This window comes from Hemitrygon akajei, chromosome 8, assembly GCF_048418815.1.
Source record: "Hemitrygon akajei chromosome 8, sHemAka1.3, whole genome shotgun sequence".
In the NCBI taxonomy this organism is placed as follows: domain Eukaryota; kingdom Metazoa; phylum Chordata; class Chondrichthyes; order Myliobatiformes; family Dasyatidae; genus Hemitrygon; species Hemitrygon akajei.
In genome coordinates, this window is record NC_133131.1 from 62,306,547 (window position 1) to 62,321,226 (window position 14,680).

General features: G+C 48.3%; 1 protein-coding gene across 1 annotated transcript in view; it reads left to right on the forward strand.

Moving 5' to 3' along the window:
- The first annotated feature begins 316 nt into the window (after nt 1–316).
- Nucleotides 317–14,680, forward strand: part of LOC140731928 (sodium/potassium-transporting ATPase subunit alpha-2) — a 56,295-nt gene continuing 41,931 nt past the window's right edge. The window contains exons 1-5 of the mRNA XM_073053918.1: nt 317–465; nt 3,890–3,985; nt 11,202–11,261; nt 12,984–13,187; nt 13,994–14,107. Of these exons, the coding sequence (XP_072910019.1) occupies nt 454–465; nt 3,890–3,985; nt 11,202–11,261; nt 12,984–13,187; nt 13,994–14,107 (486 nt within the window). The 5' untranslated portion in view covers nt 317–453. The remainder of the gene's footprint in view (nt 466–3,889; nt 3,986–11,201; nt 11,262–12,983; nt 13,188–13,993; nt 14,108–14,680) is intronic.

Sequence of the window (14,680 nt, forward strand, 5' to 3'; positions counted from 1 at the left end):
GAGAGGGGACTGAGGGAGTAAAGAGGCAGGAGTATGGAGCGCGCGCGCGCACACACACACACACACACACACACACACACACACACACACACACACACACACACACACACACACACACACACACACACACACACACACACACACACACACACCACCCCTGGCTCCTCCCAGTGAGGACGGGCGGTAGGATTCCTGACTCTCTGACTGGCTGAGTGTATCCGCCCCGCACATAGAGGTGGGTACTCTCTGATTGGCCAGGCCGAGGAAACCCGTTCCCTTAAATGAACGGAGAGGAGCGAGGGGGAGTGCAGTGTATACGGAGGGGGCTGTAGTCTGACAGAGACAGAGACAGAGACAGAGACAGAGACAGAGACCAAGGGGTCCGATTCAGCACACTTTGCCATTCCTCAGGTCATCGCCACACACACCGCCACCGCTTCGAATCGGGACACAATGGCGAAAGGGGTGAGTTTTTTCGGCGAGGGGTGCGGGGATGGCGGTGGAGGTGGGAGGCGCATGACACCCGACTTTGGGTGGGTGAACGTCTCAAATCCGGAGCATGCGACTACATGAGTTCTGATCCTGCGTTCAGAAAGTTTCTGGAGTTTGACAACGCTGGGGGTGGCTGTGGAGCCGCTGAGAGAAGGGGGAGACATGGCGAGAAACCCTTCGCTGACGACTCCAGTGACGGCGACACAATGAGAAGGGGTATCCAGCAGTCGACATTTCGACTCCCCACTCCCCCTGCCCCTTCCCCCGCCCCCGTCTGTCTCTATTTCTATCCTTCTCTCTGCTATTTATGTCTCTCAACGATGGAAATAAACAGATAGGGAAGGCAATTGGAGGAGATGAGGGAGAGAATAGAGAGGTAGTGGTGTGTGTATGGGGGGTAAAGATAGATGGGGCGAAGGAGAGCGAAGGGAGCAAAAGGAGCGAGAGGAGAAGAGTGCGACATGGAGCGACAGTGAAGAGGGAGCGAGTATAAAGAGGGAGAATGAGAAAGGAAGAACACAGTATGTGCGCACTCTGGGTAGGGAGTGTTACTTCTAGGCTAAGTTCACTTTAGAGCAGAGATGAGGAGGCACTGTTCCCTGGAAGCTGCGCGGGTACGCGGCCGCGCAGGAACTAAAATGCTCAAGTGCACATAGCCTTTGTTGCCGTGCAGTTATTCGTTCCAAATATTCATGGTATACATACTACGAAAGAAAATTTAAAGTGCCGCGCAAAATTCCTGCTCAGAACAATGGCTGGTCCGCGCAGTTGTAAAATAAAATTAGAGCGAACTTTGAGGCTGATGAATCTGTGGAATTCATTGCCTGGGACGGTTGTGAAGGCCATGTCATTGGATATACTTAACGGGGGGTTGACATGTTCTTAATTAGTCGGGGCGTCAAAGGTTACGGGGAGAAGGTAGGGGAATGACGTTGCGACTGACAATAAATCGCCATGATAGAATGGCTGAGTACGTTCGATGGGCCGAACGGCCTAATTCTGCTCCAATGTCTTTTGATGTTATGGTCTAGATCTGCGACTCCCAGTAAGCGAGCTTTTCAGTGAAAATGCAGGAATAGGTAGCAATCGCCCGGCGATTTCAGACAGTAGCTCACACAGACCGGAGCTAATCCTCAAGTGCGGGCCGAGCTTTCCCTCAGCAAGCTTAGGGGGTGGGGGGGATCGAGGGCCAAATGGGATTTGTGCAGAATTAGTGAGTTTAGAGTTTGGGCAATTTACCTTTGCTGACAACTGGGGGGGAAAGCGTTCGTTAAACCATCACTCACTGCGCAGAGAAAAAGAGGATGGCAGAACGGAGTAGTGAGAGAGACAGGGAGGCTGTGTGGGTGGCGGAACAGGAAGGGTGAGAGAGACGCACAAAATGCTGGGGGAACTCAACAGCCCAGGTAGCATCTATGTAAAAGAGTACAGTCGATTTTTCGGGCCGAGTGACGGGGGGTTGCATTGTGTGTGTGTGAGAGAGAGAGAGAGAAGGCGAGAACACCACATACACAAGCGCGGGGACACACACACACACAAACACACAGAGTCACACACAGACAGATAAACGCTTACACACACAAGCACTGTCACATAAACAGAGACACACAGTATAGATAAGGGAACACACAGAGAGCACGAAAAGAGAGATACACGTACACGCGCACAGACGCACAAAAACGGATAGGCAGAACTGAGGTAGAGAGACTGACACGGAGGCACACATAACTGACAGGAGGATTGGAGGCGAGGAGGGAGTTAATCTCATCAACTCCATGTCCAGTGCTGGGAACCGCAATCATTTCTGGCCCTTCTAGTGATCTTTGTGTCCCTTTTTCAGAGGAAAAAAAGAGGAAAATTACAGGACGGGAGAGGTAATGGGATAGGGAGAGGGAGAGAACAGGAGGTGGAGAAGAGAGAAATGAAGAGAGGTGTGTGAGGAGGCTCCCTCATCTGTCCTTCTGGTGGGATTTGCTGCGCTTCTCTTCCCCCCCCCCCCCGTCACCCACACTCCGCCCACCTGTCTCCTCGCCTGTTACATTCCCCCACCTGTCAGCCCTTTCTCCCCTCCTCGCCTGTCACCCCCTTCCCACATGGCCTGTCACCCCTCCCCTCCTCACCTGTCACCACTCCCCTCTTCACCTGTCACCCTTCCCCCTCCTCACCTGTTGCCCCCTCCTCTCCTGCCGACACGTCTCTTCGCCTATCACCCTCTCTCTCTCTCTCTCTCTCTCTCTCTCTCTCTCTCTCTCTCTCTCTCTCTCTCTCTCTCTCTCTCTCTCTTTTCCTCCCCCCCCCCCACCTCGGCTGTTAGCCCCGCCCCTCCATCCACCACCTCTCAGCCTGCGATCGGAGTGAAGCTGCGTGCAGAAGATCCTGGCTCTATCCCAGGGATAAACACATTGCCATTTCGGGAAGGAATTTACATCCCAAACGCCGGGCTCCAGTCGCTTGTGTGCCCCACCCCGCAGCTGCCTCCTCACCTGCTTTTTGGGGACAGTTTGGGTGCCCGGCTGTAAACAAGGTTTGTTTGATGATTCAACGGCATTCAACCGTCCTCCTGTTTAAGAGTTAAACAAGGCTGACGCGGAACAGGGTAGGGCAGGGCCGCTGGGACCCGCTCCAGAACTTCCCACAGCTGGGTTTAACTTTCCGACGGACAGGAGCAGCTGTGATCTCCCTTTACCACCCCCCACCCCCACTCGCTGCCGGCCGTCTCCCCTCCCCCTCCCAACTCTGCTTCCAGTCCTGCTCACTTCAGCCTCTTCTCCCAGAACCCCGCTCCCTCCTCTCTCCTTCCCTCACACTCCCCACTCTCTCATCCTCGCTTTCGGCCCTATCCCTCCTTGTCTTCCACTGCCTACAAACGCAAAGAGAAACGCTGGTACACAGCACCGGGTCTCACATGGGAACTGCATTCAAATGATTTATGCTGCGCAGTTTCTTGACAAGTCACTCCCTACAGGTGCCTGTCTCATGCATGTTAATTCAGAACAAAGAATTATTCAACTTGGTCTGTCCACTATTGTCCCTCCTGCTATACCCAACATCGGGCAATGGTGGTGGGAGAAGGAGACATGAAGGATTTTGTACAACACAAGACAGCGCCTCAGGTTGGCTGATGTATGCCCCTTGTTGTGAACCAGGAACTCATGCCCATCCTTAGCACGGAAAGATCCCACAACCAGCAATGCCATGGTGACTAAGTTCAAAAGCACTGTGATCCCTGTTGAAGGATGAACAGTGTTGCCCCCTCCCCCTTAGCTACCCTCGCCCCGGACTGTGGCACTGATTGCTGCCGGACTACTCAGAGCATGGGGGTGGGTTCAGGGTTGGAGTGCCGACTGATGTGATTATCTTGAGGCGACACTTATTACCCCACCTGCCTTCGCCTCAGGATGGACGGGAATACACCAGCACGGACTCCTCAGACAGTCCAAAGAAGAAAAAAGCCAAGAAGGACATGGATGAGCTTAAAAAGGAAGTCTCTATGGTGAGTGACTTCATCTTTTTCCTTTCCTCAAACCCTCGAACTCTTCCAAATATCCTGCCATTGTACAACACCCTCCCACCCCCCCTAAAGTTTTGGATTTCGACTGAGACATGACACCTGTGGTTGAATTCCTGTTACGAACATCCTAAGGCAGCGATGGGGTTTTCTATGACAACAGAGTAACATGGGGAATTCCCATGTCAACATGGATATTTCTTATGTCAACAGGATAACGATGGGGATTTCCTATGTCAACGGGTCAACGATGGGGATTTCCTATGTCAACAGGGCAACGACTGGGATTTCCTATGTCAACAGGGCAACATGTGGATTTCCTATGTCAACAGGACAACAATTGGGATTTCCTATGTCAACAGGGCAACAATTGGGATTTCCTATGTCAACAGGACAACAATTGGGATTTCCTATGTCAACAGGGCAACAATTGGGATTTCCTATGTCAACAGGGCAACAATGGGGATTTCCTATGTCAACAGGATAACAATTGGGATTTCCTATGTCAACAGGGCATCATGGGGATTTCTTCTGTCAACAGGGCAACAATGGGGATTTCCTATGTCAACAGGTCAACAATTGGAATTTCCTATGTCAACAGGTCAACAATTGGGATTTCCTATGTCAACAGGGCATCATGGGGATTTCCTATGTCAACAGGCAACACGGGGATTTCCTATGTCAACAGGGCAACAATGGGGATTTCCTATGTCAACAGGGCAACATGGTGATTTCCTATGTCAATAGGGCAACAATAAGGGATTTCCTCTGTCAACTGGACAACAATTGGGATTTCCTATGTCAACAGGATAACAATTGGGATTTCCTGTGTCAACAGGAAAACAATTGGGATTTCCTATGTCAACAGGATAACAATGGGGGATTTCCTATGTCAACAGGATAACAATTGGGATTTCCTATGTCAACAGGATAACAATTGGGATTTCCTGTGTCAACAGGAAAACAATTGGGATTTCCTATGTCAACAGGATAACAATTGGGATTTCCTGTGTCAACAGGAAAACAATTGGGATTTCCTATGTCAACAGGATAACAATGGGGGATTTCCTATGTCAACAGGATAACAATTGGGATTTCCTATGTCAACAGCTCAACAATTGGGATTTCCTATGTCAACAGGATAACAATGGGGGATTTCCTATGTCAACAGGGCAACATGGGGACTTCCTATGTCAACAGGGCAACAATGGGGATTTCCTATGTCAACAGGATAACGTTTGGGATTTCCTATCTCAACAGGGCAACATGGGGATTTCCTATGTCAACAGGGCATCATGGGGATTTCTTCTGTCAACAGGGCAACAATGGGGATTTCCTATGTCAACAGGTCAACAATTGGGATTTCCTATCTCAACAGGGCATCATGGGGATTTCCTATGTCAACAGGGCAACATGAGGATTTCCTATGTCAACAGGATAACAATTGGGATTTCCTATGTCAACAGGATAACAATTGGGATTTCCTATGTCAACAGGATAACAATGGGGGATTTCCTATGTCAACAGGATAACAGTTGGGATTTCCTATGTCAACAGGTCAACAATTGGGATTTCCTATGTCAACAGGGCATCATGGGGATTTCCTATGTCAACAGGGCAACATGGGGATTTTCTATGTCAACAGGGCAACAATGGGGATTTCCTATGTCAACAGGATAACGTTTGGGATTTCCTATGTCAACAGGGCATCACGGGTATTTCCTATGTCAACAGGGCAACACGGGGATTTCCTATGTCAACAGGGCAAAAATGGGGATTCCCTATGTCAACAGAATAACAATTGGGATTTCCTATGTCAACAGGGCAACAATGGGATTTCCTATGTCAACAGGTCAACAATTGGGATTTCCTATGTCAACAGGTCAACAATTGGGATTTCCTATGTCAACAGGGCATCATGGGGATTTCCTATGTCAACAGGACAACATGGAGATTTCCTATGTCAACAGGGCAACATGGGGATTTCCTAAGTCAACAGGGCAACATGTGGATTTCCTATGTCAACAGGACAGCATGTGGTTTTCCCACGTCAACAGGGCAACATGGAGATTCCCTATGTCAACAGTGCAACAATTGGGATTTTCTATGTCAGCAGGGTAACATGGGGATTTCCTATGTCAACAGGATAACAATTGGGATTTCCTATGTCAACAGGATAACAATTGGGATTTCCTATGTCAACAGGTCAACAATTGGGATTTCCTATGTCAACAGGGCATCATGGGGATTTCCTATGTCAACAGGGCAACATGGGGATTTCCTATGTCAACAGGGCATCATGGGGATTTCCTATGTCAACAGGGCAACATGGGGATTTCCTATGTCAACAGGGCAACAATGGGGATTTGCTATGTCAACAGGATAACAATGGGGATTTGCTATGTCAACAGGATAACAATTGGGATTTCCTATGTCAACAGGATAACAATGGGGGATTTCCTATGTCAAGAGGAAACAATTGGGATTTCCTATGTCAACAGGTCAACAATTGGGATTTCCTATGTCAACAGGGCATCATGGGGATTTCCTATGTCAACAGGGCATCATGGGGATTTCCTGTGTCAACAGGGCAACATGGTGATTTCCTATGTCAACAGGACAACAATGGGGATTTCCTATGTCAACAGGATAACGTTTGGGATTTCCTATGTCAACAGGGCAACATGGGGATTTCCTATGTCAACGGGGCATCATGGGGATTTCCTATATCAACGGGGCAACACGGGGATTTCCTATGTCAACAGGATAACAATTGGGATTTCCTATGTCAACAGGGCAACAATGGGGATTTCCTATGTCAACAGGATAACAATGGGGATTTCCTATGTCAACAGGGCAAGATGGGGATTTCCTATGTCAACAGGACAACAATGGGGATTTCCTATGTCAACAGCATAACGTTTGGGATTTCCTATGTCAACAGGGCAACATGGGGATTTCCTATGTCAACAGGGCATCATGGGGATTTCTTCTGTCAACAGGGCAACAATGGGGATTTCCTATGTCAACAGGTCAACAATTGGGATTTCCTATGTCAACAGGTCAACAATTGGGATTTCCTATGTCAACAGGGCATCATGGGGATTTCCTATGTCAACAGGACAACATGGAGATTTCCTATGTCAACAGGGCAACATGGGGATTTCCTATGTCAACAGGGCAACAATGGGGATTTCCTATGTCAGCAGGATAACAATTGGGATTTCCTATGTCAACAGGATAACAATGGGGGATTTCCTATGTCAACAGGAAACAATTGGGATTTCCTATGTCAACAGGTCAACAATTGGGATTTCCTATGTCGACAGGGCATCATGGGGATTTCCTATGTCAACAGGGCATCATGGGGATTTCCTATGTCAACAGGGCAACATGGTGATTTCCTATGTCAACAGGGCAACAATGGGGATTTCCTATGTCAACAGGATAACGTTTGGGATTTCCTATGTCAACAGGGCAACATGGGGATTTCGTATGTCAACAGGGCATCATGGGGATTTCCTATGTCAATGGGGCAACACGGGGATTTCCTATGTCAACAGGATAACAATTGGGATTTCCTATGTCAACAGGGCAACAATGGGGATTTCCTATGTCAACAGGATAACAATGGGGATTTCCTATGTCAACAGGATAACAATTGGGATTTCCTATGTCAACAGGATAACAATTGGGATTTCCTATGTCAACAGGATAACAATGGGGGATTTCCAATGTCAACAGGATAACAATTGGGATTTCCTATGTCAACAGGTCAACAATTGGGATTTCCTATGTCAACAGGGCATCATGGGGATTTCCTATGTCAACAGGGCAACAATGGGGATTTCCTATGTCAACAGGATAACGTTTGGGATTTCCTATGTCAACAGGGCAACATGGGGATTTTCTATGTCAACAGGGCATCATGGGGATTTCCTATGTCAACAGGGCAACACGGGTATTTCCTATGTCAACAGGGCATCATGGGGATTTCCTATGTCAATAGGGTAACGTTTGGGATTTCCTATGTCAACAGGGCAACATGGGGATTTCCTATGTCAACAGGGCATCATGGGGATTTCCTATGTCAACAGGGCAACACGGGGATTTCCTATGTCAACAGGGCATCATGGGGATTTCCTATGTCAACAGGGCAACAATGGGGATTTCCTATGTCAACAGGATAACGTTTGGGATTTCCTATGTCAACAGGGCAACATGGGGATTTCCTATGTCAACAGGGCAACACGGGGATTTCCTATGTCAACAGGGCATCATGGGGATTTCCTATGTCAACAGGGCAACATGGTGATTTCCTATGTCAACAGGATAACGTTTGGGATTTCCTATGTCAACAGGGCAACATGGGGATTTCCTATGTCAACGGGGCATCATGGGGATTTCCTATGTCAACAGGGCAACACGGGGATTTCCTATGTCAACAGGGCATCATCGGGATTTCCTATGTCAACAGGATAACGTTTGGGATTTCCTATGTCAACAGGGCAACATGGGGATTTCCTATATCAACAGGGCATCATGGGGATTTCCTATGTCAACAGGGCAACACGGGGATTTCCTATGTCAACAGGGCATCATGGGGATTTCCTATGTCAACAGGGCAACAATGGGGATTTCCTATGTCAACAGGATAACGTTTGGGATTTCCTTTGTCAACAGGGCAACATGGGGATTTCCTATGTCAACAGGGCATCATGGGGATTTCCTATGTCAACAGGGCAACACAGGGATTTCCTATGTCAACAGGGCAACATGGGGATTTCCTATGTCAACAGGGCAACATGGGGAATTCCTATGTCAACAGGATAAGGTTTGGGTTTTCCTATGTCAACAGGGCAACATGGGGATTTCCTATGTCAACAGGATAACGTTTCGGATTTTCTATGTCAACAGGGCAACACGGGGATTTCCTATGTCAACAGGGCATCATGGGGATTTCCTATGTCAACAGGGCAACATGGGGATTTCCTATGTCAACAGGGCAACATGGGGATTTCCTATGTCAACAGGGCAACAATGGGGATTTCCTATGTCAACAGGATAACATTTGGGATTTCCTATGTCAACAGGGCAACATGTGGATTTCCTATGTCAACAGGGCAACAATGGGGATTTCCTATGTCAACAGGATAACATTTGGGATTTCCTATGTCAACAGGGCAACATGTGGATTTCCTATGTCAACAGGGCAACAATGGGGATTTCCTATGTCAACTGGATAACAATTGGGATTTCCTATGTCAACAGGATAACAATTGGGATTTCCTATGTCAACAGGGCAACATTGGGGATTTCCTATGTCAACAGGGCAACAATGAGGATTTCCTATGTCAACAGGTCACACACTCCAGGTGGTAGTGCTGCTGAGTGATTTCAATGCATGCTAATGGACATCTAATTTCTTTGAGTGTGTCCATGTGTTTGGAGTAGAAAATGCCACTGAATTCATGTGTTCAAGGTCCTACAGTATGTGTTTGGGTTGGGGAAAGGCATCTTGGTTCCTTTGTAACAGGCTTATGGTTTAGATGGGTTGGAGTTTGTTAGGTGTGTTCAGGAAGGTTTCTTGACACAGTATGTAGATAAACTGACAAGAGGAGAGGCTGTACTTAATTTTGTATTGGGAAATTAACCTGGTCAGGTGTCAGATCTTTCAGTGGGGGAGCATTTTGGAGATAGTGATCATAATTCTATCTCCTTCACAATAGCATTGGAGAGAGATCGGAACAGGTAAGTTCAAAAAGCATTTAATTGGAGTAGGGGGATTAATGAGGCTATCAGGCAGAAAATTGGTGGCTTAAGTTGGAAACTGATGTTCTCAGGGAAAAGTACGGAAGAAATGTGGCAGATATTCAGGGGATATTTGTGTGGAGCTCTGTATAGTTATGTTCCAATGAGACAGGGAAAGGTAGGATACAGGAACCATGGTGTACAAAGGCTGTAATAAATCTAGTCAAGAAGAAAAGAAAAGCTTACAAAAGGTTCAGAGAGCAAGTTAGAGATCTGGAAGATTATAAGGCTAACAGGAAGGAGCTTAAGAAAGAAATTAGGAGAGCCAGAAGGGGCCATGAGAAGGCCTTGGTAGGCAGAATTAAGGAAGACCCCAAGGCATTCTACAAGTATGTGAAGAGCAAGAGGACAAGACATGAAAGAATAGGACCTATCAAGTATGACAGTGGGTAACTGTGTATGGAATCAGAGAAAATAGCAGAGGTACTTAATGAATACTTTACTTCAGTATTCACTATGGAAAAGGATCTTAGTGATTGTAGTGATGACTTGCAGCAGAATGAAAAGCTTGAGCATGTAGATATTAAGAAAGAGGATGTGCTGGAGCTTTTGGAAAGCATCAAGTTGGATAAGTCGCCGGGACCAGACTCTGTGTTTAAGAATGCGTACAGTGTATTGGCCTTCACCAATCATGGAATTGAATTTAGGAACCAAGAGGTAATGTTGCAGCCATATAGGACCCTGGTCAGACCCCACTTGGTCAGTTCTGGTCACCTCACTACAGGAAGGATATGGAAGCCATAGAAAGGGTGCAGAGGAGACTTGCAAGGATGTTGCCTGGATTGGGGAGCATGCCTTATGAGAATAGGTTGAGTGAACTCAGCCTTTACTCCTTGGAGCGAAGAAGGATGTGAGGTGACCTCACAGAGGTATACAAAATGATGAGAGACATTGATCGTGTGGGTAGTCAGAGGCTTTTTCCCAGGGCTGAAATGGTTGCCACAAGAGGACACGGGTTTAAGGTGCTGGGGAGTAGGTACAGAGGAGATGTTAGGGGTAAGTTTTTTTACTCAGCGAGTTGTGAGTGAGTGGAATGGGCTGCCAGCAATGGTGGTCTTTTAAGAGGCTTTTAGAATGGTGCATGGAGCTTAGTAAAATAGAGGGCTGTGGGTAAGCCTAGTAATTTCTAAGGTAGGGACATGTTCAGCACAACTTTGTGGGCCGAAGGGCCTGTATTGTGCTGTAGGTTTTCTGTTTCTATAAACAGCCTCTTCCGACCAGATTCAAGGTAAAATTCTTCTTCCTGTACAGCTTGCACCAGGGGTCAATGTTGTGATAGACTCAAGGGGCAGAATATTCTTCCTCCCACTCCCACTTAACTGCCTCATTTTGGTTACTCTCATTCCAAAATTTGGAAATATCCTTCCAACCTTTGACCTTTGCCCCACAGGAGGATCATAGGCTGACCCTGGATGAGCTGAGCCGTAAGTACGGAACGGATCTGACCAGGGTAAGTGCTCCTGACACTCTGTCCTCCACCTGACCTCTGTGCCATCCTTTGTCTGACTGACTCTTCCCCACTCTGCCTAAATCTATGCTTCCTCGTATAAGATATACTCCGCTGCCATCTCTGTACCTCATGAAGTGGCCATCAAGTATATGTTCATGGTCTGCTGCTGCTGTGGCACATCCATTTTATTATTCAACGTGCTGTGTGTTCAGAGATGCTCTTCTGCACACACACCACCATTGTAATGTGTGGTTATCTGAGTTCCTGTCAGTCTGAACCAGTCTGGCCATTCTCCTCTAATCTCTCTTATTAATGAGGCATTTTCACTTCCTGGATTTTTTGTTCACGCCATTGTCTGTAAACTCTGGAGACTGTTGTGCTTAAAAATCTCAGGAGATCAGAAGTTTCTGAGATACTCAAACCACCCTGCCTGTATCAACAATTGTTTCAGGACCACTGTCACCTGGATCACATTTTTTTCCCATTCTGATATTTGGTCTGAACAGCAAATGAAACTCTTAACCATATTTGCATACTTTTAAGCACTAAGTTGCTGTCATATTATTGACTATTTAGATATTTGCATTAAAGAGCTGGTGTACCTAATAAAATGGCAACTGAGAGCAGGGTTAGGCTCCTCAGCCCTTCGAATCATGGTCGATTCTTCCTCCTTTTCCCATTAATCCTGTGCCCAATCAAGAATCTATCAATCTCTGCCAGAGCAGGTTTACCAGGGTACTGCCTAGATTCGAGATCATGCCTCATGAGGAAAGGTTGAGCGAGCTGTCTTTTCTCTTTGGAGCAAACGAGGTTGAGAAATGACTTGATCGAGGTGTGCACGATGATTAGAGGCATAGATAGAATGGACAGCCAGTACCATTTTACACAAGGAGTGGTGAGTGTCCAGAATTCACTGTTCACAGCAGGGACTTCAGGGGCATTTAAGAGACTCTTCAATAGGCACATGGATGAAAGAAAAATGGAGACCTAAGAGCCAGTCTGTAGGAGGGAGGGGTTACATTGATTGTGGAATAGGTCTCCCCTTTATCCCCTTGCCTCTCCCACATGTCCACTCACTCTCCCAGACAACCTTCCATTCCCTGCGCGGCCCTCTCTCGCACACTTCCCCCCACCCACCCCTCCAGCCCCTGGGCTTCAGTCTCTCTGGGTAGCAGCTCCAGGCCTGCCTGCCTGGGGCAGTCATATAGCTCAGGGAAAGTCCCCTTTTGGCCAGAAACTGGGATATAGGAGAAGGACAGGATGAGGTGGGGTGGTTGGGTGAAAGGGGGAAAGGGAGTGAATGCTGGGTGAGGTGATCACGAATCATCCATTTTTACATTATTCTCTGTATCCTCCCTCTTCCTCCCCATCTGTTCCCTCTCCTCGCACACTTTCATTTGCTTACCCCACTTTCCACTTCCCCTCCACCTTTCCCTCCCTTCCCCTTCCTCACTCTGCCTCCCTCTCCTGTCTCTCACTACACCTTCTCTCCATTTCCCTTCTCCCTTTTTCCACCTTCCTGCCACACTCGCATCCCTCACCCCATCTCCCTCCCTCTACATTCATTCCGATTCGCACCTCTCCCATCTTCCCTTCTCTCTCTATCTTCCTCTCCTTTTCTTTGCCCACCCTGTCTCTCTGTCTGACTCTCTCTTGCTCTCTCCTTTTCTCCCTCTCTCTAACTCTCATATGCATTTACCGCCTTGCCTTCCCCCCACCCAGGGCCTGACCAATGCACGAGCGGCTGAGATCCTGGCCCTGGAGGGCCCCAATGCCCTGACCCCACCCCCCACCACACCGGAGTGGGTGAAGTTCTTCCGCCAGCTGTTTGGAGGGTTCTCCATACTCCTCTGGATCGGGGCTGTGCTCTGCTTCCTGGCCTACAGCATCCAGGCCGCCATGGAGGACGAACCATCCAACGACAACGTGAGTATCCTCCCCACTGCTCCCAAACCCTCACCCAACACCCACCCTCTGACTCCAGCTTCAATACTCACACCAACCCAATCCTCCAGTCCAGATCCCTGAATCTAATATGACCTCATCACAAACACAAACCTCAACCCTTGATCCCTCCCTTTTCCCTTACCCCTCTCCTCCGACCCAACACTCAATCCCTGAGTTTGAACCATCTCACATTCCCAACCCAAACCCCTTTCCTCTAACCCTCACCCAGCACCTAATATCAGTCCCTGAAACATTTCCAATCCCTCTACTCTAACCCTGGCCTAATACCCAATCTTTAACTTGACTCCCCTGTCCCAATTCCTGACCTCTGACCCTGGCATAATACCTAATCATTAACCCAACTCTCCATCCCTATTCCTGATCTCTGACCCTGGCCTAATACCCAATCATTAACCTGACTCCCCGTCCCAATCCCTGACCTCTGACCCTGGCCTAATACCCAATCATTAACCTGACTCCCTATCCCAATCCTTGACCTCTGAAGTTGTGTCCTGAGGCCTTCCTTGACAGTCTCTCCTCACACAACCTCATTACTGCACCCTGTACAGCAGCTTACATTTGCCCCTCCCCCACAGTTGTTTTCATCTCTTCAGATCTACCGCGTGGTGTGCAGGGGGAGAGAGGAGTGCTGAAGTGTTTAGAGAGGAGCTGAGCATTCCTATCCCTGTATATTCAGCCCCTCACTGGAGCCCTGAGGCCCCTGCCAGGACCCTTGCCTTCTCGTCCCCCCAGTGATGGTACCCTCTGACTTGTTCTGCCCACAGCTGTACCTGGGCATCGTGCTGGCGGCCGTGGTGATGATCACTGGCTGTTTCTCCTACTACCAGGAGGCCAAGAGTTCTCGAATCATGGACTCCTTCAAAAGCATGGTGCCCCAGGTGGGTTTATGGGGGATGGGTGGGGGGTTTTGAGAGAAAGGGTGGGAGTTTCTGAGAGATGGGTGGGAGATTCTGAGAAAAGGGTTATGGGTTTCTGAGAGAAGGGTGGGGGATTTCTGGGAGGTGGGTGAGGGGTGTTCTGGGAGATGAGTGAGGTTTCAGAGAGAAGAGTGGGGGGTACAGGGAGATGGGTGGAGATTTTTGACAGATGGGTGGGGTTTCTGACAGATGGGGGGGTTTCTGAGAAAAGAGTTATGGGGTTCTGGGAGACAGGGTGGAGGTTTCTGGGAGTTGGGTGGGAGGGTTCTGAGAGAAGGGTGGGGATGTTCTGGGAGATGGGTGGCTTGTGAGAGGATTGTGTGAGGGCATGGCTTTTGGAGGTGGAGTTTCTAGGTGAGGCAATTATGGGTCTTGTACAATGGGCAGGTGGAGACGAGCTTTTCGGAGAGGGGAGGGGGTTGTGAGAGGTGCCAGTGTAGGCGGGTTCGGGGTCACAGATTGACAGTCAGGGTGAGTTAGGGGTCACTGATTGACAGGGTGAGTTTGGCGTCACAGATTGACAGGGTGAGTTTG